This window comes from Cricetulus griseus, chromosome 3 (genome assembly GCF_003668045.3).
Source record: "Cricetulus griseus strain 17A/GY chromosome 3, alternate assembly CriGri-PICRH-1.0, whole genome shotgun sequence".
Taxonomy (NCBI): domain Eukaryota; kingdom Metazoa; phylum Chordata; class Mammalia; order Rodentia; family Cricetidae; genus Cricetulus; species Cricetulus griseus.
In genome coordinates, this window is record NC_048596.1 from 269,243,497 (window position 1) to 269,269,996 (window position 26,500).

A 26,500-nucleotide genomic window follows, 5' to 3' on the forward strand; every position below is an offset into this window, starting at 1 on the left:
GTTTGGGGCCAGCCTGCTCTACAAAGCTAGTTCCAGCACAGCCAGGGCTGCACAGAGAAACCCTGTCTGGAAAAACCAAAAGAGATTAGGAACCTGGCATTTAAATCCTGGAGATAAATCCCTTTAACTTTGGAGCCCATCTCTGAATCTGTCAGGCCACATTTAAGGTGTTCGGTCTGCTGCTTCTGTAAAAATCATCATGGAAGAATCCAGAGATTAGCCAGCACTTCCCCAAGAGGCTGCTTAAGGGAAGTGTTCTGTGATGGCTTTTAAAATATTTAAAAACTTTTTTTTTTCCCCCTCAGAACAGGCTTTCTCTGTGTAGTCTTGGCTGTCCTGGAACTCCCTCTGTAGACCAGGCTGGCCTTGAACTCACAGAGATCCATCCACCTGTCTCTGTCTCCCAAGTGCTGGGATTAAAATGAAAAATTTTTAAAAATATATAATCTCTTTTACTTTGTGTGTGTGTGTGGAGGTCACAGGACAACTTCCAGTCCTATCTTTCCACCGTGTGGGTCCTTGGCTTTAAACGAAGTCATTAAGCTTGGTGGCAGGCACCCGCACCCTCACCCACTGAGTCATCTTGCTGGCTCTGTAGTGCTTTTAAAGTGGCAGGTAGAAGGCAGGGAGTTCAGTGCAGCGAGCACTGGCAGCTCTGAGGCTCACTGGTTCTAATGCTGTAACATGTACATTCGCTGCTCCCTCAAATTCTGCAAACCAGCAAAGCAGAAAATTTCCACAGCTCGGATGGTCCAGGCTTGGAGAAGCTGCCTGGTTGTGGTCAGGGATCCCACATTGGGTACTTGTGGTGAGAGGCAGTGTTGGGTTCCAGTGGCATGGACCTTATTATAGAGTCACTACCTAGGTTGTGGCTCTGCTAGATGCCCCAGGAGATCCTTGAATGTCCATATTTGTATGTGTAAACTCTATCTCTGGATTTCACATTTACAATGTCCCTCACGTCTAGACCCTTGATGCTAGGGTGAGACCTTGCTATGAGGACTCCTTTGGCCATTTTTGGGCCATGGGCACAAATGGTTCTACTCTGAATGTCAGTTGACTAACTCGGCTCCACTGTGTTCACGCTCCTCTTCGGGCTGCCTAGCATGGTGAGCAGTTGCCTTAGTTTGTCCCTTGGATAGCACCTAGATAGGAACCTCTAGAGAGGCTCCCCAGGATCCACTGAGGAGAAACTTACCCATACCTCTCAAGGACAGAGACTGTTCTCTTGGCTGTTACTGCTCTCCTGAGACCTTAGCTTCACACACATGCTCATTGTCAGTGTCTTAGAGGGTCAGCTTAGCTGCTGCTTTCTGAAGGCATTTCCACTCTGGGGGAACTCTGATGTCTTTGGTAGGGGCCTTACAGGTGCTGTGATGTTGTGTCTGCTCGGACTGCATGTGGAGTACTTGTTAATGGTAGGGATCTGGAGGGAGCTCTAGAGGGCCCACCACATGGCTTAGATATGAATATGTAGTTCAGAGAACCTTGAGATGCTCCTGGTGTTGTCCACAGCTCAGGCTCTTATCACAACCCCATTGTCAGCAGTGGGCAGCACTTGCCCTTGCTTGAGCGCTGGAATCCGAGGAAGTCTGGATGCTGTGTGGTAAGGAACATCTTTTCAGGGTTCTATGAAGGTCAACAGTGTTAAGACAGGGACAGTTCCATGTCAATGATCTGGTCACTCCTCTTACCCCAGGACTTGGCTCTGAGGCTTCCACCAAAGTTCCAACCCCTCGATACTTCTTGAGCCCTCAAGGAACTGGTGATTTGTGGACATCTGTGGCTTTATGCTCAGTATTTGCTGCAGACATACATGCTGTGAGATCATTGTCTTAGGGCGTCAGTCCAGGGTGCTGGCCTGAAGCTTTTGAACTTTTCTTCCTTTGACTCATGCTTAGTGACCCAGCATGGAGAGTAGGATTCTTCAGAGGAGCCTGTGTGCAGCAATCCTGATTAGGCTCATCTAAAAACACTGGGGTCCTCCATTTGTGCCCTGCCCCTGCTTGTGTTTTTGTCAGCTTGTGTGATCTATCTCCCTCTCTTCTTTTCCTGCCTAAAGAATGGCCAGCTCATCTATGGTTGCGGTGATGCCCGGAGCCCTGTGGCTGACTTGAAGGAGCTTGCGCACCACCTGAAGCCCTTCTTCTTCCCTTCCAATGGCTTGGCCAGTGGGCCTCACTGCACGAGGGCTGTGATCCGAGAGCTGGTGCATGTTATCACCAGGGTGCTGCTGAGCAGCTCAGACAAAGGCCGAGCAGGTGCCCTGAGGCTTGGGCTCCAGGGCCCACGGGTCTGTGAAGCCAGCCCGTTCAGCAGGAGCCTACATCACCAAGGTAGGGCCTGGCCTTCTGCAGTTGGGTTGTGGGTCTATAGGTGCATTGAGACTATCCCTCCCCATAAGTAGCCAGAGTGGCACCGACACAGTGACCTTTGTCTCCCTGCCTGGCTTCCTGGCACCTCTGGGGGGTGCTGTCTATTTCTGTCATGGTTCCACAGAATGAGGCATAGCTACCCGGAGGGTTGGCCTTGCTTCCCACCTTTAGCTGGGTTTGTAAGCTGCTTGACACACTTGGACTATGTGGTTCTAGAAATACTGCCCGTATGTTATATGTCCTCTGCAGTGAATCAGTGCTTTTAGCTGTACGTTTTTCTTTTGATCATCATCTTGGCTTTGGATGCAGATTCTCCTCCGTCTTTTTGTAAGACAAGAACTGAGACCAGGAGCCCTTTTGTAGCTGGGCTGAGCGCTGTGGAGTGAGGACAGGCTTACAGGTTCTCTGGCTCCAGGTTGCCATCCTGGTAAATAGGGGGTGGTGGATCAGCCCTGTCACTGCAGTGTTGTGATGCCCCGTGAGTCAGGTCAGGTGGGACTCTCAGGAGTCCTTTGAGTTTGACAGTGGCCTGTGTCCTTCAGAAATTCCACAGGCCTAGACTTCTTGTTGCTTCCCTATGCCAACTGTTTTTTCGATGATTTTTTTTTTTTTTTAACTACAAGTGAATGTTTTGGGGTTTGTTCTTGTTATGAAAGCGATTCCTTATTGGTGAAACTAATCCTGTAGTTTGGATGCATTGCTGTAGAATGTTTCTGGAAGGACACAGATGGCTGCTGGCACTCAGGTGATCTGGGGACACCTGAGGCGTCTGTCACAGACCTTCCCGACACTGATGTGCAAACAGGTCTAACTCGTGGGTTAGCAATATTTGAAACAATGAAATCATACTCATATTTTCTTGTAACCTGGTGTTTTTCTTAAATAGCATAAATCTATCAGCACATGTAGTGTTTTATCTGTGTGTTATCTTTTAGCTACCATGCCTGGGGTAGGAATTCCCTCCCCTGTCTTTGCCTTTAGTTGGTTCTTTCTGAGAAATAGTCGGGGATGTCAGGCCCCAGCTGAGATGACACTGTACACATTGTGAGAGAGCATGAGTGAAGGATGGAGCTTTCTTTTCTCGTCTGTCCTGGTGAGGTCTTGACCACCATCCATTACTCTGCATGTTTAGATCGTATTGTGGTAGCCAGACCTGGTTCTTCTTGATGTGGGCTTAATGGGTTTTGATTCTGGATACGGTCTGTTGGTCTTGAGGGTTCGTGGATGTTGGTATGATGGATCTTTTGCAGTTCTGGGCCTTGTTTCATGTGAGTGCTTATTTTTTAAGCTTACATATGAAGTGACTTCTAGAGCAGGGGATAGAGTTAAAGGATATTTTGGGGAGGAGTTTGGACAGCACAGGTCCAAAGGGAGAGGCACAGTCTCCATCTTTTTTGTGTGGAGAGTCACTGGGTGATGAGGGTGGTTCTGTGCTCAGTCAGCCTTGTAACTAGATGAGATGTGTAGCATCTGCCCTCAGAGCTAGGCTGATGCCCAGTGGGTAAGCCAAGGGTGAGCTCTGCTGTCTGCGCCGGCCTGGGTCTCCCTCCACAGTCTTCAAATTTTGATAATGAACTGCTCTCATTCTCCCTTGATGTTCTTGGTAGGAAAAAACACCCCAGAGCGGTCGGGGTTACCGAAGGGCTGTCTTCTGTACAAAACCCTCCAGGTGCAGATGTTGGATCAGCTGGACATTGAAGGCCTCTACCCTCTATACAACCGGGTTGAGCGCTACCTGGAGGAGTTTCCTGAAGAGAGGTGAGGCTGGTGCCAGAGAAACTATGAGGCTAGGCTGGTGAAGGTTACCTGAACTCCAGAACAGAATGAACCTCCCAGAACCTGACTCCAGGAGGTCCATACAACCAACTCTCTGCCTAGGAAGTCCTGCATGTGTGTGTGTGGGGGGTGGGGGGTGGGGGGTGAGATGGGGTGCCAGGGTCCATAGGAGATTGTTGCTCTCACTAAGACACTTGTAGAAATAAAGCACATATGAATGTGACCATTCCAAAAAGCCTGTGTCAGGGCCTGGCCTGCAGAGGGCAGTGTTATCTCATGGATTGCTCTTAGAACCCTGGCTTGGCAGCTCCTGAGCTTCTCTGACTACCACATCTAGGGCCCTGGGCCCACGTTGTGGGTCCCCAGGTCCCCACTGTCTGATAGGCAGGATCCTCTTTGTACCTTACTGGTTTTTGCTTAAGGGCGTGTGAACAGCTGAGAGCTAAGCCTCAACTTCCCTGAGCCCTGGGGGTTGTTGAAGATCTTGATGGTAAAGAATCAGGCTTAATGAGAGGAAACAGTAAATCTCTTAGAGGGCTTTTAACACAAACCATGTGCTTGCTAGGCTGTGCTGTGTGATACAGAATGCATTAGTGAGTGGAAGTCTCCAGGACTTCGTCACCCTGTTTATTTGGTCTTGGTGCTTTTCCTTCAGGAAAACATTACAGATAGATGGGCCTTATGATGAAGTATTTTACCAGAAGCTGCTTGATCTGTCTACTGAGGATGACGGGACAGTGGCCTTTGCATTAAGGAAGGTGAGTAGATGCACTGAGAAGCACTGTGCATCCCTGAGGTCTCGGCCCTCAGGGTTTTCCTATCCCTCCCCTCCACAATAGCGACAGCCCAGACCTCAGAGATTTGAAGCAGAGAGGCTGCAGTGTTTCTCTGAGAGGCTGGAGCAGCAGGTGGAAATGCATGGTCTACGTGGGATTTCTCCTGGCTCTGTCTTCCCTGGCTGTCACAGACCAGAGGCAGGCCCCAGTGCTTAGTGGTTCTAGTCCCACCCTTGGTATCCTCATGACTGTCTTCCCTGGTAAAGAAGCTAATGCTGTGTCTGTCTGAGACTTGAGAAGATCTTACAAAGCCAAGGCCACAGAGGTTGAGGTGCAGGGTAGAGCTTCCTTAGGCTGGGGTGGGGGGTGGGGCCGCACTCCAAAGGGGAAGCTCCATGTGCAGCTGGAGCACCTGGAGGGAGGAAGAAACAGCAGCATGCCCTCCCCATTCGGGAGGAAGCAAGGGTTATTTCCTTTTTGTTCTCTGAATGAGCGTAGATTACTTTTAAACTTTCTTAAAACTCAGGGTAAATGTAGTCTTACAGCCATCACACAGCTTCCTAGAAGTGGCTGAAAGAAATCCCCTGGGAACATATAGTGCTTGTGCCTAGGTACTGGCCCTGAGACGGGCTGCTGATAGTCTAGTTTTCATGTCAAATGTTCCCGTCAAATGGATACTTATCCCCGAGAAATGAGGACTAATGTTCCCCTTAGCACTGTACAAAAGAATGGTAGCAGCCCTGTGCTTCCAGCACATGACTGTACTAGGTTGGAAAATACTGGTGCGGCCACACTTGCAGCCCCACTTCACCTGGTGCATAGATGGACCAGAGGAGCACTTTGCGAAAGTTCAGAGTCCCTGTGGTGGTGGCTGCAGAGACCACATGTGTCTATGTGCTTGGAGAATCTGACAGGTCATATCAAGGTCATGCTCACTTCTCATCGTTTTGCTGCAGTGTGGCTCTTGAGATATCACTGTTGGTGGAAACTGGGCAGAAAGCTTGAGGGCTCAGGGTTAGAACATGGAACTTTGTGCTTGCACTCATCCTTCTCTTTTTTTTATTCTTTACTACTCATATTTACATATTCATCTCCCCATTCCCTCGCCCTCCCATCCTCCCATGGTCCCCATTGACCCCCCCCAACCCCCCTCCACTCCTCCCGAGGGATAGTGAGGCCTCCCACCAGGGACCTTCAAAGTCTGTCAAATCGTTTGGGGGAGGCATCCTTCTCTTTTAAAATAATGCTTTTAAAATTTATTTGGTGGATGGGTGTGTGCCATGATGAGAGCGTAGAGGTTAAGTTCAGCACTGTTTTTTTTTTTTTTTTCCCCCCACCATGCGGGTTCTTGGGGCTGAACTCATTCAGGTTGTCAGGTTTGGCAGCAAGTGCTTTTACCCACTGAGATGTCCCACCAGCCCTCTTTTTCTGTTTTTGAGGGCTGTGTAGCCAGGGTAGAGCTAGGTGGTCATTTCTTTGGCCTCAGCGTCCTGAATGTATTACATTCAACTGCTCCATTTCTCTCTTAGGGATGGATATAGGTTCAGGTAGTTTCTGAAATTTAAGAGGGTGCTGCATAAAACTGAAACTGAGGAGTAGTGAGCTGAAGGTAACCCAGTGCAAAAGCTCTTCTGCTTTATTTTATCTATTTGAACCAGGTGTCTCTGACAAATATGGTCATCTCAGGACAGGTCATCTCAGGACACTGTGGGCCTTCCTACTTCTAACTTCGTTGAACACTACCTGGAGGTGGAGCCAGTGGGCTTTCTAGGAAGGCCAGCTACCAATGTTTCAGGTTAGACAGGACCTCTTGTCTTGGCAGCCACTTAGCACTGCTTGTAGTTTAGGAATATCCATCGATAGGATACAAATGAGAGGGACTGTGTCTTGGGAAAAACTATCCCAGAAACAGGTGTGGGGGAGGGGTGGGGAGGGGTGAGACTCCCCACCAGTGTGCTGACTTGTGTGTTCCATTACTTAGTAGCCTTAGTCCTCCTCCGCTCCACTGGTTTGGAAGTTAGCATTTGTATTCTTTCCATGATGGTGGGTCCAGTTCACCACCCATATTTAAAGTGTAAAGCTACTCGATTGTGGCTCCAGCTAGCACATGATACAGGACTTGGGGTACTTTAATTATAGTTGTTTTTCCCAGTGTGTGTCCACTTACCATTTGGTGTTGTGTTTATTTTAGCTTTTCTTTGGGTGGGTGGCTGGAGTGGCCAGCAGGCTAGGCAAGCACTCTACCAGTTAGCTATCGCTATTTTTCACAGTCCCAGTTTAGTATGGTTTTAGACATGTTTGTCTAGATTTATTTATTCATGTGTGGGAGCCTTATCATTACATTACCTGACTTTTTCACCACTCAGATCAGTCCCCTTTGTCCCTTTTTTCTTTAGCAACAATTTCATGCCATGTCCTTCACTTAAAACCACATCACTTAAAAAGAAAATGACCCTTGGCTATCATTGTCTCTGCCCCTGCAGGCCTGAGCAACTTCAGTCTTTCTGTAAGTGTTGCATATAAACAAGACAGTCAGTGTGTGAGCCTTTGTGTTCAGCTTCGACTTAACAACTTTCAGATTTCACTACTTCATTCTCTTTCGTGGCTCTAATTTCACTAAACTGCCCATCAGTTGACTGACATTTTGGTTGTTTCCTCTTTTCATTGCTATAATCAGTGCTGTTGTAAATATTTGTGTACAAGTTTTTATGTGGCTATACATTTTTTTTGTTGTGTAGGAGTGGAGTTGCTTGGTTCAAATGGTAACATCTTGTGTGTTGTCTGGGCTACCTTCAAACTTGGAATCTTCCTTGTCTCCATTTCTTGAGTAGCTGAGATTACAGGTGTGCACCATACACCTAGCCTCCTACTTAGTCTTTTCTTGGGGGGGCGGTGAAGTGGGTGAGTGGTGTGAAGAGGGATTGGGTTTGGCATTCTTGCTATCATCTATAAGCCAACATATGTTAAAAGTCCGTCTCAACAGGGTGTGGCTGTTTTGGAGGACAGCCCTTGAAAGCCCTCCATCTCCCTGTAGCCTCTTCACTGTGGTCTTCATTGCTGCTGGGTGGTGGTTTTAGTTTGTTACTGCTAAAAGTGATTTTGAGCCAGAGATGCAGGAGCTATGCTGTGTAGATGTATCCACTGGGACCTCTGTCTAGTTGTGTTTTCTGTGGTGGTCTCCTTTGTTGTGAAGAAAGCCTTCTAGAATTGAGGGGAGTGGGTAGCTACAGTTATCAGTGGGTGTAAGGATAAGATTGAGAATGTAGTAAGGACTTATGCTCGACTGCCTAGTGGCAGTAGTAAATTCTTTTCTAGGTCTGTGACCCCACTGCCTCTGGGAAGCTGGCAGAAAGATGGTAAGAGCTGGAGTATGGGGAAGTCTCCTGTGAAACAGTCTCTCCTAGAAATAGCTGCATGAAAAACCAGCGAGGCACTGGCAATGGCAACAGGCGTGTTCAAGTGGAGGGGGAAGGGAGTTTGCAGTGTCCCCTCCTAGACAAAGGCAACTAATGACTGCTGTGAGAAGAATTAGACCTTTATTGGTTGTCTTCTTAACCCACAATGGTCAGCTCTTCCATCACATACACACAAACAACTTTTAAAAATGGACTCAGAAGGTTGTATTTATGTATATTTGTGCATACATATCGATGTAAAAATAATCAACAAAAAAGAGGCTATCATTATGGGGGGCTTGGGAGAGGCTTGAGGGAGGGAAGGGAGGGGAAAAGCGATACAATTCTATTTCTGTTTTTGTAAAAAATGAAAAGAAACGTTGATATTGACATTTTACTTTCACCTCCTGCACATAAGCACCTTAGTGAGATGTTTTATAAGTGAATTTTTGTCTAGTAGATTTCAGTGCCATATGCTTACAAAGACAGGCATTACTAGTATTTGAACATTTTCATTTTAACTTTTTGAACTTTTATTTTATTAGCTGTTTGGATTATGAAAAAATAACAGAAGAGTATTCAGAAAAAATGTATAGCCCAATGAACAAAAGCCAACCAGAGCCCGTTGGAATTGCTTCTCAGTCTTGGGCTAAGACCTAATATGCAGACTCTCTGGCTGGCATCTGGCTCAGTTCCCGGTCTTATCTGGACTCCTGGAGTGCTTTGTTCTCTTTTTGCACTTCTCATATGAAGTCATGCTGTACATGTTCTCATGTGTCTTGTGGTGTTTTCTCTAGCAATGTTTAAGCTGTGCCTTCGCTGCACTTTCTGGTTTTCATGGCTTTGCAGTGATCTATGAATGGGTGGAGATAGGATTTCCTAGTTTACTCTGTGAGGCTATATTTTTAGGTGCCTCAGCATTAGAATTAAATACTTTTCAATTGTCATTTATCATTTCAAGTGGCCTTTTATCTTTGGCTATACCTCTTACCTTCAAATTTCCTTTTTCTGTCTAGTTTATGTTTCATTTTTTTGAGACGGAGTTTCTCTGTGTAGCCCTGGTTGTCCTAGAACTTACTCTGTAGACCATGCTGTCCTGGAACTCACTCTGTAGACCATGCTGACCTCTGCTTCTTGAGTGACAGGATTAAAGGCGTGCATCACCACTGCCCGGCACTTCTAGTTCTAGATCCTTGTGCGTAATATCTGTGCCATGTCTTTTCCGTCTCTGTATATTCTCTATGTCTTTGAATAAATAGACATAAAAATGGGGTTTAAAACTATTAATTTTATGACATGTACAGCATTCATGTGTGTACAGGTACCCATAGAGGCCAGAGGGTATCAGACCCCCTGTAGCTGGGTTACAGGTGGCTGTGAGCTGCCTAATGTGGGTGCTGAGAAACAAACTTGGATCCTTTGCAAGAGTAGTGTTCTTAACCACTGAGCCATCTTCCAGCCCCGTGATTGGTTTTTAAAAACAAGTATTCTGGCTGTTAGCGAGATTATTAACAAATATTGGTAAATATAGGAGGAGCTGGAGAGATGTGTCATTGATGAAGAGACTTTGCTTTCCCTTGGAGAAGACCTTAGGTTCAATTCCCAGCATCTACTTCAGGAAGAATGAATGCTCACAACACACCTGTATGTAATTCCAGCTCCTGTGGACCTTTTTTTTTTTTTTTTTTTTTTTTTTTGTTCTCTGAGAGCATTTGCACACATGTGCATACACTCACATAGCTACACACACACATACACTCTCTCTCTCTCTCTCTTTCTAAAAGCAAAATCTATCCTGACTCTCTCTCTCTCTCTCTGTTTACTTAGACTTAAAATATGAGACAGTGCCTCATGTTGCCAGGCTGGCCTCAAACTCCTGGTCTTCTTGCCTCAGCTTCCCTAGTGCTGGGATTATAGATATAATTACCACATCCTAAAACATCTTTTATTGTTTCCTTTAGTGCAGGCTTGTTTGGCAGTGCATCTTAGTTTTGTTTAATGGCATAACTGATACTATTTTCTGGAGACACTCTGGGATCTCTAGGGCTTGAAGTTGTAATCCAGGGACACCTGGCCCCACCTCTCACCCACCTGTTCAAGGCAGGTGTATGTACCCTGGCTCTTTAAAAGAAAAAGTCCACCCATTCCCACCCTCTTCCTCTGTAGGGGAGACAGGACTCCCCCTTCTTTCCTGTCCTATTTCTCTCTGTGTGTCTTTACCTCTTTTTCTTTCCTTCCCTTATTTTCTTATCTCCCCCAATAAAGCTTACAGTGTGAGTCACGTCTACAGGTCTGTTTCCCATCCGCTCACCTTCCATCACCCGCTTCGGGACCGGGGGACCTGCCACCTGTGGTCTCAACCCGTTACACTTTATTCCTAACACTTGATGTCCAATTTAGGAAAAACTTGGGCCCTGACTTTGACAGCTTGCTTGTCTCTCTTCTAGATGAGTTTGATACATGTTAGATGGACTTTCTCTGTCTTGTTAGCTCTGCTCTCTTATTTCCTTTCCATGCTACATTTTGGGCATTTTCTCTGAATCTTCTCATTAACAATTCTCGGTAGCTTTTCCTTCTCTCCATTTCTTCTCTTCTTTGGTCTGAGCTCCTAAGTTGTTAGCTTTCTTTGTCCAGTTCATATCTTTGTGGGTAATTAGTGTTATACTTCTCACAAAACAAAATGTGGGGATCCTGCACTGGAACACAATGGAGGATACTGTAGAACCCTGGCCACTGGCCCCTAGCTGACTCAGAGGCTGCTGGTGTGGTCACTTTTGCTGCCTGGTAGTTATTCCGCCCTGTTCAGTTTCACATCTCTTTAGTTAATCTGATGACTGCTTAATGTTGTTTTTCTAAAACATTTAAATGGCTCATTTATGGTTTCCAGTTCTCCTCAGAAGTTGTGTTTGGTCTGATTCTTCCAGTGTGTGTCTGGGACCTTAATAGCTGGAGTTCCTTTGTGGACATCCGTGTCCACTGCTGTAGAGTTGTTTTTCAGTTCTAGCTCTTTTTACAAAACAAAATAGTCATTATTTTTTAAGAGCAGTTTCTATTTCTTGGCAAAACTGAAGGGGAAGTACAGGTTCTCACACCCCTTCTGTGCTTTGGCTGTTGGCTTTTATTTATGCCATCCTGTCTTGTGCCTGCATTATTTTCACTTGTGTGTCAGAAATTGTATTGGTGCAATTATTTTAGAAATTACTTGCTGCCTAGCATTGTCTTTTTCTAGAGAGAATTTTAGGCTTCTCTGTCAAGAGGACTGGTAGGCTGGTGTCATTTTGACACAGCTTTGGGACTGTTCATTTTTGAAATACAGCTACAGTTCCTGTATGGCCTGCTAGCTTAGTCTCAGGGTCAGTCTGAAGGCTGACCCTTTTTTGGGAAACACCCAAATGCCTGCTGTCCCTGTCTTGGTAGCAGTGCCTCCAAGCAGAGATTTCCGATACGTCACCCAGCTTTTCCATTTGACTGTTGCCACTGAATTAGCTCAGTAACCCATTTGAACCACCCTCTAAGTGAAAACCTCACTCATTGGTTGTGTGTCTGAGACAAACACAACCCTCTGTACTGAAGAACATTGTTACAATTTGCATATGAAAATGTTTAATGTTTATATGTCATGGCTGGAGAGATGGCTCAGCAGTTAAAGAGCACTGGCTGCTCCTGCAGAGGACCCTGGCTCGACCCCAGCACTCAGATGGTGGCTCACAACCCTCTGTAACTTCACCTCCTCAGGCACTGCAAATGTGCCTTCACATTGAGCCACCATGTGGTTGCTGGGAATTGAACTCAGGACCTCTGGAGGAGCAGCCAGTGCTCTTATTCTCTGAGCCATCTCTCTAGCCCGATAGTTGTTTAGGTTTTAAAACTGTCTCTAATGGCTTTTTTTTTTTTTTTTTTTTAATGTACCTTGGTTAGACTGACGGTTCCTTCAGGGAATTTTATATTTAGCTCTTTCTCTTTGTCTTAGGGTTTCTACTGCTGCAGTGAAACGTCATGACCAAAAAGCAAGTTGGGGAGGAAAGGGTTTATTTGGCTCACACTTCAGCATTGCTGTTCATCACTGAAGGAAGTCAGGAAAGGAGCTTAAATGGGGCAGGAACCTGGAGACAGGAACTGATGCAGAGACCATGGAGGGATGCTGCTTACTGGCTTGCTTCCCATGGCTTGCTCAGCTCACCTTTTTATAGAACCCAGGACCAGAAGCCCAGGGATGGCTCCAACAACCATGAGCTGGGCCCTCCTCCATTGATTGCTAAATGAGAAAAATGCCTTACAGCTGGATCTCAAGGAGGCATCTCCTCAGCTGAGAGTCCTTCCACTGATGACTCTAGCTTGTATCAAGTTGACATATAAAACCACCCAGTATACTTTTTGACTGGGCTTCTGGTTATGTATCATGAAATGACAAATTTCTTTGATAATTGGAGGGTGTGTGGATAGGAGCTGGGTGTCTCTTGCCTCCAGATTCTTCAGGCCCAGAACAGCCAGCAGGCATGGTTTGTGCTCTGCTGTTCCTTCCTAGCCTCCCTGCCTCAGGGACATGCAACCTGAGGTTTTCCCAGCGCAATACCACCTGCTTTGATGAAATCAAAAGGAATGTTTCAGAGGGAGAAAAGAATACTGTCTATCATCAGGTCAGATCCTGGGGCCAGTGATGATGTGTAAGGCCAGTTCCTCTTGTATAACTATTTAGTTTTTATAAAGGAAGCGCTGCTTAAAATACTCAAAAGATCTACCAAAGTCCAAAGAACAAAAGGGATTTAAAAACTGTCTCAGATTGTGTGCTGTAGAAGTGACCGATCTGGATACTCTGTCTTTGGTCTCTCCCTATGTGCCTGAGACGTGTAGTGCTGGAACTGTGGTTTCTGGCAGGCACTGTGCAGGTTCATGACGCAGAACTGAATTTGCTTGCCTTCTGCTGTGGAAGAGCTTGGTTCAGAAGCATGCACGTGTGCTTGGGTCCAGTCTTACCATCACCTGGCAGTTCTGTGTCTTCAGTTTTCTCTTTATAAGGGGGGTTACCTCAATGCCAGCTGAGGATGCAGAGTTAATGTAATACACACAGCCCTAGAATGTGTGCACTATTGCTAGAATTGCCATTCCCCCAAATGTCCTGCATGCATCTTCTACAAAGTACAGAGTGATAACTGCTGAGTACACAATGTAGTCATACTGAGAAGCTGAGGCAACTTTCTGCTTCCCTCCTTTCCCAAAGACAGACTCTTGTTAACTTGCTGATGGCAAGTCACACGTCTCAGGGAACCAGTTGGACTCTGTGTGCTTGCAATAAGAGGGAGGATAGGGTAGGGGCTGGTGTGTCTATTGTTACAGGGACTATTTCCCACTGTATGTCATCCATTCTCCTAACCCCTCAGGTTTTGCCAAGGAAATAGTATCTCTATTTGGTGGAGAGGCTGTGTTGTGTGACTTGGAGCTACCCTGTCTCTCCTCCTCCACAGGTGCAGCAGTACCGAGTAGCCATGACCGCCAAGGACTGTTCCATCATGATTGCACTCTCCCCTTATTTACAGGGCACAAGGTGAGGCACCATTGCATGACACCTGTCTTGGTCTAATAGTTTGTGGAACAAGGATGGCAAGTAGGCTCCTTTATGTAGAAACACTTCTCTTCCTCTTTTTTTCTTTGACAGGATGGGAGCTTGTGTGTGTTGTATGTGTGTATGTTCAAGACAGGGTTTCTCTGTGTAGCCCTGGCTGTCCTGGAGCCTGTCCTGGAACTCATAGAGATCCACCTTGCTCGTGCCTTTGTCTCCTGAGTGCTGGGATTAAAGATGGGCTCCAAAGGGTTGGGGACTTAGCTCAGTGGTAGTACACTTGCCTAGCAAGCACAAGACCCTAGGTTCATGAAGTTCTCAGCTCCAGGAAAAAAAAGAAAAAACCTCTGCCAACTAAGCTACATTTGCTGGGTGGTGGTGCTACACAGGTTTAATCCCAGCACTCGGGAGCTGGATCTCAAGAGAACTAACTCTATGAGTTCAAGGCCAGTCTGGTCTACAGAGCAAATTCCAGGACAGGCTCCAAAACTACACAGAAAAACACGACAACAACATCAACAACAAAAACCCCAAAACAATCCCAAAACCATAAAAACAAAAAGGCTTGGGCTACCCTGAGCAGCTTATTACTGTCATTTTTAAACATCCCAAACAGTTATTGTTATTCTTCCTCCTCTTCTGAATAACCAGCCTGTTTGCCATCTCTCTCCCCAAATGTTTGGCTAATTGTAGTCACCTCCCCTAGCTTTTAGTGATTCAGGCTGAGCCTCATCACCTTGTAGTTAGCATCTTCAGCATCCATCTTTAGGAGTGCCAAACTCTACACAGACTTCTCTGGTGTCTTCCACATCTGACCTGTGTTCCTGGGTCAGGGTGACCACCCATCTTCCTGATGTTTTTGAGCTTCGTGGTTTCCAGTCAGGTTCTGTGAGAGGCACAGCACCATCTACTTTCTAGTATAGCATGCTGAGGAACATTTATAGGGCATGAAGGCAGTTGGCTCTGTTTAGCTTAGCTGTGAGGAGCCAGCCCTTGAGTGAACTCAGGTTCTGTGCTGGATGAGAGCTGCTCTGAAGGGTACTATTTCCTCTTTCTGTCTACCCAGCCTGATCAAGGGTGCAGTTGGGGAAGAAAAGGTGCTGAAATGCAGGGGGCTGAGATGGAAGCTGATTCAAAGGTTAACAGCTGGGAAGTGCAAGGCACTTGAAGGACAGACGTGCGACTCATCTTTTCTGCACGGATGTCTCTATTTGTGTGATGCACAATTGTGTCATTTGAGGAAAGCTGAAAGCTGGGGTCCTTGACGGACTGACTGCCCAGAGATCAACATTGCTGTGGGGGCAGAGGATGTGTGTCCAGATGGCTGGAGGCATAGGATCCCCAGCCACCAAGTACCACATCTGCTCCTCTTTCCAGAGACAGGAAGATTGTCTCACTTTTATGCTTAAAACAAAGCTGAAATACCATCATGGCCTGGAAATTGCAGACTCTCAGAGGCATGTAGTTGGCTCGATCTGACCAGCATCTGTCTCTCTTTTGCCTTTTTAAGCTGGCAAGGAGATAATGATCGAGACGATTAATGTAGACTTGCCCACTTCCCTAGTGTGTGACCCAGTATAACTTTATCTCTGATTTTGCTTCTCAAATTCTCATTGGTGGAATCTTTAGAGGCTAGAAAATGTGATCTTGCAGATAATTTTGATTTAGAAATTTGAAAACAATGTACAAATAATGATATCGTGGGTTATGATACAACCATTTGCTTCTGAAGTTTATAATTTTATATTGTTTAATTTCTTAATATTTCATCCTTAGCTCTTTGTCAGGCTTGGTAGTTTATTTCCTGTTATAAAAAATCCAAGCAAGGTATTAGGCTTCAATGTGGGTCTTTTAACAATGGGGAAACGATTGGTTTAAGGATATAAAACTGCAGTTGGACAAGAGGCATGGACTCTCTGAAGTCTTGAGGTCTACTGAGAGCATGATAAATATGGTTGATAACAATATGCTATATTTTAAAAGTTGTGAGATAGTATACTTTAAGTGTTCTCAAAACAAAAATGATGAATATGTGTGATATAACATGTTAATTGGTTTAATTTAGCCATGCCATTGTGAACATACTGTATTCTGTATCATAATTGTGCATGACTTTATTTATGAGCTAAATAAATGAATGAAAAAAAAAAAACACGATGCAGAATCACAAAAAAAAAAAAAAAAAAGTCCAAGCAAGGTAAAAAAAGAAAAAAAGATAACGATTTCCATTCTTAAATGTTTCATGAACATTGATTCAAGCTTATTTAATTTTAAAATGTGAAGTGTTTAGAACTTTTGAAAGTTTGAAAAGTTTTGCTGTTTATCGTTGTTTCCTCAAACCTATTTTTTGGAAATTAAGAATTTGGTGACTAATTTGAAGAGAGACGACAGACTGGGAAATTCTGACTTGTTTTTGCAGAGGATTCTGAAGAGGAAGAATGGGCCCTGCCCTGCGAGGCTGCCTTGCCTGCTAAGGTCAGGTCTCAGGGCCAGATAGTAGAGCCCATGTATCAGGATGCTCATCCAGATCCACCTGGAAGCAAGAACAAAGGAGCTAGGGCGATGGCAACAGGACACTCCAGGGCACCCCTCCTGCTCTACTTGTCTGCCTGGGGAAGGAGCTGCAGAGGATATTTGTGACTAGAGAAGGATGTCCCCAACCCCAAGTTTTCATTAGAGATTGCACACAAGCATCGGCTTTCTTTGAGGAAGGTGGAGCTGTGCTCGCCAGAATTGTACCTAGCTTAGGAAAACCAGAGACATTAGGATTGGTTCATCCTAAAATACATAGTAAACCCAAGGTGAATTTATTTCCTTGAATTTTAATGTGCAGCCCACAAGCCTGTGTGGCTGCCATTTGTTTCTGTCGGAATTGAGGTTCTTAAGTTTCTTCCTGTTGCTGCAGGCCTTTGAAAGGTTTGGAACTACCAGGAAAGTTCTTATTGCTACTTGTCCCTAAATCCTGCTATGTCTGTTATAAACAGCTATTAAGGTGAAGGCAGCAGCTCCGCAGGCCCCAGATCATTCCAGTACCAGTTTCCAGGGCCACCACAGGGATATATGTGTGGTCACGGCAGTAGGGATAACTGTGCCCTGACTTCTGCTGAGTCTTAGCCTTAGAGTCTGAAGGAGACAAGCTTTTCAGTGGTAAGAGGCTGGTGTACACCGGCCTGTGCCTTGGCTGTCCTGGAGCTTGTGGTCACCTGTCAGACCTGTGATTGAGTCCAATTCAATTTTCCCACCTATAAACAACAGGAATCTGGAGCAACAAATGAGAATCAAAGCCATGTACTTTAGAACAGGCCATGTATGTCTGTATGTGTTCTTCCAACTCAGGAGGTTTTTGAACTGGAATTTTTTAATGAATTCTAATTCCATAAGAGTAGTGAGCATGGAGGAACCAGAACTCCCTAACAGTTCTCTTGTGCCAGCCTGGGACTAGATGCCATCCAGGCGATAAATAGTATGATGCTATGTGCTGTGTCTTCAGAACAATTGTACACACTGCAACCTCAGTATCAGCTCTGAAATTACTCTGAAAAGGTTTTCAAGTTAATGTTCATATTGTTAGAAGCACATGACTTTCTGATGTTTATAAAATCCAGAGGCCCTGAGTGACAAAAAGCACTGACGATGTGGCTTGAGAGTTAACACAAAACCACCTGGCTCTCCAAATGTGAAAAGCACGAAGGAGCTGGCTCTCAGCAGCAGTGGGAAAGTGCATAAGAGTCTGTTCTCAGCAATCATCCATCTGGCTGCCTGCCGCACAGCCTGATCTACTTTTTACTTTTTCTTAGGTTTTGTAATACTTGGCTCATGATAAAGTGATTTTTCCAGCATTCTTAATACCGCTGGAGCATGGGGAATATCACTCACACAGTCCACTTAATGGCTTTTCCACCTTCTGTTCTTTTAACCCCCTTCCCAGACAGTGTGCTGGCCTGTGGCCTTGCAGTCACTTACCTGTGCTAGTGTGTGAAGCTGGCGCAGACAGTAGATGCACACGGACACAGAATGGGTGCTCTGAGAGCTGGGCTGGGAGGGCCTGAGGGTCTGTATAATCTGAAATTCTTTTGTTACTTGCAGCTCTGACCAGAGGCCTGTTATCCCTTCATCAAGGTCCCGGCTGGCCTTTTCTGTGTCTGTACTGGACCTGGACCTCAAGCCCTACGAGAGCATTCCTCACCAGTATAAACTAGACAGCAAGATAGTCAACTATTACTCAAAGACTGTGCATGCCAAAGACGACACTGTCAGGTCGACTCGGTTCAAGGAACATGAAGATTGCACATTAGTTCTCCACAAGGTCTAACTTTCCCCTGCGGTGTCTTTGAAACTTGAATGTGAACGTTGAATGACAGAGCTATTTTCGGTTGTGTTGGGTGACTTGGCTGTGAATGTTTTTGCTTTTAACCCCTGCTGAGGTTAGACTGCCTCTCAGAGACAAGGAATTGAAGAGCACTAGAATCTTCTAGGACAAGGAATGTAGGACGTGAGTGCTGTGTCCCAGCAAGCCATCTGTTTTCTAGAGTGGAAGTGTCCGTTAAGACCCAGGAAAACATCCCGGGTAGTTCTTCCAAGCAGAACTCACGTCTAATTCTCTAATGCAAAAGCCTTATCTTTAAGACCCAAGGTTTGGATCTCCTCCCACCAGACTCTTGACATAGAGAACTTGAATTGTCACGAGTATCTTACAGTTTGGATTTTCAAGAAAACATGGATACTACTGGAACTTTCCCAGCTGTTAACTGGTCACTTTTTCAATGCAAGTCACACATCAACACAGGTGTTGGGTGGTTCCCTGCTGCAGAGCGGTCAGGGTTAGTGTGGACATTGGTTCTGAGTGGTCTAGACTCAGGTCCCTGTGGAGGTACTGAAGCCCACGGCTTTGTAAAGGGGCAGCAGCAGGGAACACAGACTCAGGTCAGGATGGACACCACTCGCATGAGCCTTGCTTTTTTTTTTTTTTTTTGGTTTTATTTTTTAAATTCTTCTTTAATGATTTTAACTCTAGGGGGAGCTGAGGCGTTTTTTTTCCTACCTGAAATTGCTGCTGCTGTAGAGGCTGGAAGCAGAGCTGTAACTCAGAGCTGCTGTGGTCAGCTGGGTGGGTGCCCAACAGCCCGGAGTTTTCCTGGCACTCTGGTGTCTCGGATGGTTGAGGAACAAGGTTCCCTTCCTCCTGAGCCACATTCACCCCAGGTTAGCTCTGGGGCACGTTGGGTATGTGGGTCTAGGGCCTTGCTGTTTTCATCAGGGCTATAGAAGGCTCCTAGCTGGCACTTGAGGATTCTTATTGGGGTCACCAAAAGTGTGCCTGGCTGCTATGAAATCATTGGGAGTTTTGGCTTCATTTTTTATCCTATGGTAGGCTGTACAGACTGATTATTTATATCATCCTTTCGAGAGACTAATGAAGGCTTATTGTAACATAGTAAAAACCATGGAACTGTATGAAAATGCTACATGAAAAAATGAAGAAAATATTTTGCTGATTGTAACTTTTGTGGGAAATTTTGTGATAATTTGAGAATTATACTTGTTTGAATCAAGCAACCTCCTATAGAATTTGTTAAATTCTGCTCTAATATTTAACTATTTTGAACACTCAGGTAAAAGACACTTGTACATTTGGATCCTTGACTTTCTTTTGACTAGTGTATACTGGGATATGTGCTCATAGCCTTCACCTGAATCATGTGCTTGAAGGTCATGTTCTCGTGAGTGGACATGCAGGGGAGAGCAGCCTTTAGTTTTGTTTTGACTTGTGTGTGCGCGCGTGTGCATGTGCACAAGCTCGGTAGTGGTTATGCCTGAAGCCACAGTAGTCATCTCAGGCATGGCTGGGTCCAAGGTTCTCTGCCTGAAGCCACAGTAGTCATCTCAGGCATGGCTGGGTCCAAGGTTCTCAGAGCAATTTCACAAAACTTTTATTTCTCAAACACTGGTCTCTCTTGGAGAATTACTGTTTAGCAAGAGGCTAAAGAATATAGATAGGTGGATGGAAACAAGCAGCCTCTCCTGGGGTAAAGAACACAGATGGACCACTCTGTTGATGTGGGCAGGGCTCTAGTCCAGCTATGTTCTGATGTGCTCTGCTTACCTAGTTAAGGATGCCCACACCAACCCATCATCTTAGCAGTGTAACAGCAGGTAACTGAGGCACTCACCAAATGTCAGCTCTGTGTCGGAGATGATACAGCCTTAGACTGGGTAGTGCTTTTGTGGTGCTGGGTATTGATTGGATCTAGGGCCTTGTACATCTTAGGCAATTGTCTACTGTGGAGGTCTACTTTAGCCTTTGTTTTCTGAAACAGTGGCTCACTATGTAGCCAAGGCTGACTTTAAACTTGGGTTGCTCTTGTGTGCTGGCATTATAGTCATGTACCACACTCAGACTGTGGGTGTGTCTTCAGTGAAGTTCCCAAGTAAAGAGAACAATGCAGTCATCACTGTCAAATAGTCCTACTTTTGAAGGAGACCAGGAGGAGTGTCAAGACTCTCTGGGAGATGCTGCTATGGCAGACAAGGTGGGTAGTGTTGGATTGGACTGTGCCCCATGCTGTCTTGGGCCATCTTGATATGAGTTTGGAGGCACAGCTCTTTTACACTCATTTGAGAATGGACAACCATTCTTGGAACACTTTTTCAAATATTAAACTTATTTGTACAAAGCACTATGCATGTTGCTTTTAACATACTGAAAAGCTTTATTTCTATGTTCTGGGAGTTCTGTGTAATGTACCACTAGTGCACATACAAAGCATGTCTGAAAAGAGCAGATGTTCATACTTAACAAAAGTCACATGTTCCCCAGCCCAGAATCTTATTCCTATATGCTTGCCAGCACGGAACTAGTCATTTTCCACACAAAGCAATTTTATCAGGCTGTCAAGAGCAGCTTCAATTCCAAGTACTCCTAGCAGTCTTCGGAAACTCAGAGGAGCAGTTTCTATGACCCTGTTCTTGTCCAGCTCCAGGGCTGTGAAGAAAACACACCTGGTAAGAAACCTTATAGTGTCTGTCTAATAAGATCCTTCCTCCCCCAACAGCCACACAGTGGGATGCATAAGAGACAGGGTGGAGAAGCCCAAGGAGCGATATTACCTGTAACTTGAGACAGAGAAAATGCCTTGCACCACGAAGCCTGCAAAGGCCTTAGGACAGTAGTCCCCTCTCATGCCCTGTTTAGGTGGTTACTGACTGAAGTGTATTAAAAGGTGATCTACAAAGTACATTAATGACAATTTCAACATTTGATTCTTCCCTTGTAAACCCAGATAAGACACTCAGATGGCTCTGTTGGGTCCACTTACAAGTCTTGTGAAAAGGGTGTCTGTACATAGAGTCCTACCTCGCTCTGGGACTTTGGTGAGAAGATCCAGCTTTGGGAAAACCTTCCCTTCCTCATCTATTTGTATCCTCCAAACAATCACTAGTTCAAACCTGAAAAAGAGGCAATGTTTGGTGTTCTTGGAATTCAGAAAGATTAGCCTCTGGGCATGTGGTCTCTACTGGCCAGACTCTCCTCCTAAAGACCTCTCCCCACAGAAGAAGAAAGTGTGGGAACTTGGACCACAGCAATAGGCTTTGTACCCACACCTTGGCAAACATCAATGTGATAAGAAATGGGACAGGCAACAGGATATTCCTGTGGTAGTGTTGTGGCAATATTCTTTGAAAATGATCTGGAATGGGTAGGAAGCTGCATGCACACTTTCTTCATGGTTGGAATTTTCTTATTCTAGGAGCAGCCCATGTGCTATATGGCAGGAGAAACAGGAATGGAAGGCCCAAACCTTCAGGACCTGAGAAACACAGTCAGAACTCCTTACTGGAGGATGAGGCATGAGAAGTGAACTACAACCACATGACAAAGGCCAGCCCCAGCAGCCTGTGTAAGAAAGACCTTGCTAGAAGGCAGACTAAGTGTGGTCACACTGTGGCTCTAGGTCCTGAAGCACATATGGCCACATGTGAAACGCAAAGGCATAAGATGAAAAGCAGAAAAGTGACTGTGGCTGTGGCTGTGGGAGGGTGCTGCCGAGAATCTTAGGTGCCCAGAGTAGAGGTGCCCCTGTTTATCTCGGCTTCTCTGAGGCTGGTGACCACACACCTCTACCTTCTCTTGGCCACCCAAGGACCCTGAAGAGATCTGTCTCTTGCTGCCCCCAGGCCAGCATTTAGCTCTTCCAGCCCTGTACTCCTTTCCAACCTTTGCTCTCCCTTCACAGTGGTCCACCTGCCCACTGTGGATGGGTATCTATCTGCTGTGATTCCACCCATTTCTGCACCGATACTCTTTAGTCCTCCTTAGGTAGTTTCTTAGTCTCTACTATGTGTGGACAGTCCTGGTTCCAGCACTTAATGCTGCACAGACTTACCCTGGCTGCCTGGCACTGTGGATCTCCATGCAGTGGGAGCAGGTGCCCTCTGAAAGGTGCACGCTATCTGGGTACTTCTCCTGTATGTGAAAATAAATAAATGGTTACAGTCTGACCCATCTACAAGAAATAGCATCCTGAAAGGCAGGAAAAACATCTGGAGTCTGAGATTGAAGTGGTGCCCACTGTACTGTTCCCACTCCTGTCCTTACCTATTCTGCCACCTCAGGAGCTAATGGCTGTCCCTTCCTGAGATCTCATGATAATATCACTATATAACTTCATTTCCAATTTCATTTGTATTTCTGCCTGCCTACCACTTGGGGGCAACTTGTCAACTCTGTCTCAGGACCTGGACGAGCACTACAGCTCTCAAGCTAGTGTCTAAAGGGCTTTGTAAAATGGAGACTTACAAAAAAAGCCTTTGGAATTGAGGCTCTTGTGGGTATTGGCTGCTATCCGGAACCAAGCCTGTCCATCCTCACAACTCATCCAGATAAGCTTCTGCCCTTGAATCCTTGACACGGGCCAGGCCTGAACCAGGTGCCCACACTATAGTGGAGGTACCAGGTCCCCTTTGTGATAGGGAAAAGCATGGGGTTTGGTGTCAGCTTCAAGGGGAGATCCCTACCATTCCTGGTTGCAGTGTTCTGTCTACAGAGAACAGGAGTGGGTTGAATGTCACAGATTTCTAGGTTTGCCACTCTAGAGTAGGTATGATTTCCTCAAATCGTATGACTGCTCTGCTTTTCCACAGCAGGACCTATGAGGTGTTAGCACATCAGAACTGATATACTCAATTATATCACTGTGACAACAAAGCTTGTTTTCCAGGTACCTGAATGGGTGACAAATATAACTGATGTGCATAGTTGTGGCCCTTTTTGTCTGCTCTTGTGCAAATAGACTACAGGGTTAGAGGATAAAGAACAAACATGAAGTTGGCACCATCATGAGACTTTATGGTCTCAAGGCCACCTTTGAAAGCTCCTTCCATGTACCCCTCAGTGCCTGAAGAAGAAATGCTTCCCAGGGCGATAACTAAGTCAAGCAAGGGCTGTAAGGTGCAGCTGTCCCCTGGGGCAGCCAGAGAGCCACTGTCGCCATGGGCTTGGGCTGGGACCCGGGGTAGAGCCTTCTAGACTGTAGAGACTGGCTGGATTAAAGCAGTCTGGGTCCATCAAACAAGGTTCCATGGGACAAAGATGTATTCCAACCCTTCAGAGAATGCAGACTACTACCCTTGGGAGAGCCACTGCTGGCAAGGGAAGCAAAGGCTGCAAATATCCATGCATGCAGCCACCAACAGAGAACATCCAGACTCCAAAGCTGGGGTGGACTGGTGTACTTTACAGATAATTACTAATTTCAGCAAAGTGAGTTTTTAGGAGAAAAATGTATATCTAAGTGATTTCAGTGGAAAGTGCTGGTTGATGTTTAAACCTCAGGCTCTTCTAAATTAATAACAACTGTCTGAGGGACGTAAAGGAGTGTGTGAACGTGGCAGTTCAGCTTCCAGACTGTGCTTGGCGGCAGCACATGGGGCTCAAGGGAGTGCTGGGGCTTGGGCTGGCTCCAAGGCGGGGCCTGAGGCTTGGCCTCCAAGCAGGAGAGGGAGCTGATCTCCACTCCTTAGGCTTCTCTGCTACTTGAGCAAAAGGAAGACTCAAATTAGATGCTTTCACTACAAAGTATACTCTTAGTTTTTACAATGCAGTCAGGAATGCTGACACTGGGCAGAGGCAGGCATTCAAACATGTGCCTCCTGAAAGCTGGGGCTGCAAACGTGTGTTCCATGGAAGTTATGGTTGCTGCATTTAGCCAGCTTCATTCCTTGCCTGGTGACCTCAACTCTAGAACAAAGTAGAGAGGAAGAAGGAATTAAAAGCTGACAGCCTGAGTAGGCCCCAAACCTTATCACAATTACTAATATAAGTGTCATTCTTTTTTTCCTTAAATATCTCATTTTATATGCATTGGTGCTTTACCTACGTGCGTATCTGTGTGAGGTGCCGGTTCCTGTGAAACATAGACAGTTGTGAGCTGCCGTGTAGGTACTAGTAATTGAACCTGGGTCCCCTCAAAGAGCAGCCAGTGCTTTTATAAGTGCCATTATTCTTAAAGATTTATTTATTATGCATACAGTGTTCTGTTTTACATATATGCCTGCACACCAGAAGAGGGCACCAGATCTTATTACAGATGGTTGTGAGCTACCATGTGGTGGCTGGGAAATGAACTCAGGACCTCTACAAGAGCAGCCAGTGCTCCTAACCACGTCCCAGCTGCAATCACTAGTCTTAAGAGTGACAGGAAACTTGAAATGTCATTATATTTGACTTCGATAAAGAAGGACCAAGTAGGCATGGAGGAGTTAGTCATGGTTGCTGAAAAGGCAAGGATATACACATTATATCTTAGAGTATCTTCCATGAAAACCAGTAAGACAACAAAAATGTTTATCAGAAATTGTCAACCTGACCTGGAAAGCAATACATTCTTCCACCAATAAAGCCGCTGCCCAGACATGGGAAGCACCTGGCCAGGCTCTGGAAGGACAATCTTGGACATGCTCTGTCTAGTGCATAGGTGTGTTTTGCACGTCACCAGAACCTCTGGTGTACAGAGAACAATAGAAGCCTGTGTGTGCAGATGTTACCAGGAAGGCTGTATTATGGAGGTGGCTGTTGGAGGGGCCTCATGCATACTAACCAGCTGGCTTTTGTATTTCCACTCCAGGGCCCCAGGCTCTCCAGGAATGCTGTGCCTGGGTACCGCTGAGGAATGCTGAGGCTGTGTGTTTACTCAGCTGTGTGCCATATGGTGGAGTATGCATGGAAAAACAAAAACAAAACAAAAATGACAACAGACCAACAGCTGGATGTGGTGATGCACACCTACAATGCCAGCCTTTCTACTACCTGGAGGCTGAGACAGTCAGATTACACATTTAACACCAGCTTGGACTTGCACTGACTCAAAACAAGGGACAAATGATCCACTTTTAAATGACCGACAAAAGATAAAGACAACCAAGTAAGAATATGGCAGGAAAGGAGCATCACTGGCTATTAAGCAAATGCAAATTTAAACAGCAGTCAAGATGACTAATGGAACTCTGATAGAGTCCCACTCAGACCACAGTGGCTGCTGGGGCTCCAGGGGGCCAGCACAGCCCCTCTGCCAGGGTTAATGGGCCTTGGTTCCCAGCTTAGTCATTTGTTGGCTGGGTAACTTTGAGAAATCACTTTAAAACTGTGAGCCTCAGCTATTGTTGAATTTGTAGTAGTTCCGAATTGACAGAAGCTGCTCATGGACGTAGGGCTGCAGCCTCTACTCTTCCTCACCCTCAAGGTCACTTCCTGTATTCTGGACTGCTAAAGCCGGAATGTGTGCCCTTCCAATGTCTCAGCTGCCCACAGTGTCCCCTCACCTTGGTCCCTTCAGATCCCAACATAAGCCCTATATCACATCTTGTTGGTTTAGGGGCAGCAGCTGGGCCCTGTGGCTCATTCTGGTTCTGGGGCCACACCCAGAAGCAATGGCAACCACCATGAGGGCTGTCAGAAGAGGCTTTCTATTTCTGATGCTCTTTCTGCCTCGGGGGCGGGCTATCTACCCTTCTCCCTGACAGCAGCTGCATTCAGTCCTTGTTCTCTCTGCGCCTAGAGCTTGCTAGGGTTACTACTTACTATGAACCTCATTTCCCACCTGTCACAACCTGCTCCTTACGGGAAAAAAACAGTGGTGCTATAGGGTGTGGCTCATGTTCACACCTTCCCACCCCATGTGGAAAGAAGCAACTCTCCAAGGAGCTGATAGGATTGGTAACCAAGACAGCTTTAGCTTTGTTAAGAGTTTAATTATAGCCTGAGTGGAAAGAGTAAGGGAAGTACACTCGTACACACACCAACAGCCATTTCTGTTCCTGTCTGTGCACAGGAACATGTATGATCTCTGTTAGACACCTCTTCTCATGTTGGTGACTCCACTGGCTCAGGACTAAGAAGCTTCACCAGAACTGGAAAGGGAAAGAGCTTGTCTTCCTAAAGACATCTCTTCACTGCTTAGCTGGCCACTTCCAAAGCACCAAAGTGTCTGATGTACTTCACCCCCAGCTGTGAGGTCCTAAAGGCACTTCTGGAGAGAGGCAATAAAAGATACTTCAATTCAAAAATTCTAAACACTGACACAGTGGACATAGTGCAGCATCTATCTGACAGGAACTCATCTGACT

The 26,500-nt window shown here is 45.8% G+C and overlaps 2 protein-coding genes across 5 annotated transcripts in view; one reads left to right on the forward strand and one right to left on the reverse strand.

Moving 5' to 3' along the window:
* Ippk (inositol-pentakisphosphate 2-kinase) overlaps positions 1 to 19,515 on the forward strand; it is a 38,992-nt gene extending 19,477 nt beyond the window's left edge. For 2 of the 3 annotated variants that reach the window (XM_027409937.2, XM_027409938.2), the window contains exons 9-13: positions 2,063 to 2,336; positions 3,983 to 4,133; positions 4,807 to 4,909; positions 13,785 to 13,864; positions 17,966 to 19,515. In XM_027409937.2, the coding sequence (XP_027265738.1) occupies positions 2,063 to 2,336; positions 3,983 to 4,133; positions 4,807 to 4,909; positions 13,785 to 13,864; positions 17,966 to 18,191 (834 nt within the window). In that variant the 3' untranslated portion in view covers positions 18,192 to 19,515. Of the gene's footprint in view, positions 1 to 2,062; positions 2,337 to 3,982; positions 4,134 to 4,806; positions 4,910 to 13,784; positions 13,865 to 16,298; positions 16,681 to 17,965 lie in introns of all 3 variants that reach the window. The other variant, XR_003484230.2, reaches the window with a different exon arrangement.
* A 1,050-nt stretch (positions 19,516 to 20,565) lies between these two features.
* Positions 20,566 to 26,500, reverse strand: part of Cenpp (centromere protein P) — a 199,421-nt gene continuing 193,486 nt past the window's right edge. Inside the window, exons 6-8 of one of the 2 annotated variants that reach the window (XM_027409940.2) lie at positions 22,264 to 22,343; positions 21,234 to 21,325; positions 20,566 to 20,861 (exon numbers count right to left, since the gene is read on the reverse strand). In XM_027409940.2, coding sequence (XP_027265741.1) covers positions 20,734 to 20,861; positions 21,234 to 21,325; positions 22,264 to 22,343 — 300 coding nt within the window. In that variant the 3' untranslated portion in view covers positions 20,566 to 20,733. The remainder of the gene's footprint in view (positions 20,862 to 21,233; positions 21,326 to 22,263; positions 22,344 to 26,500) is intronic. The other variant, XM_027409941.2, reaches the window with a different exon arrangement.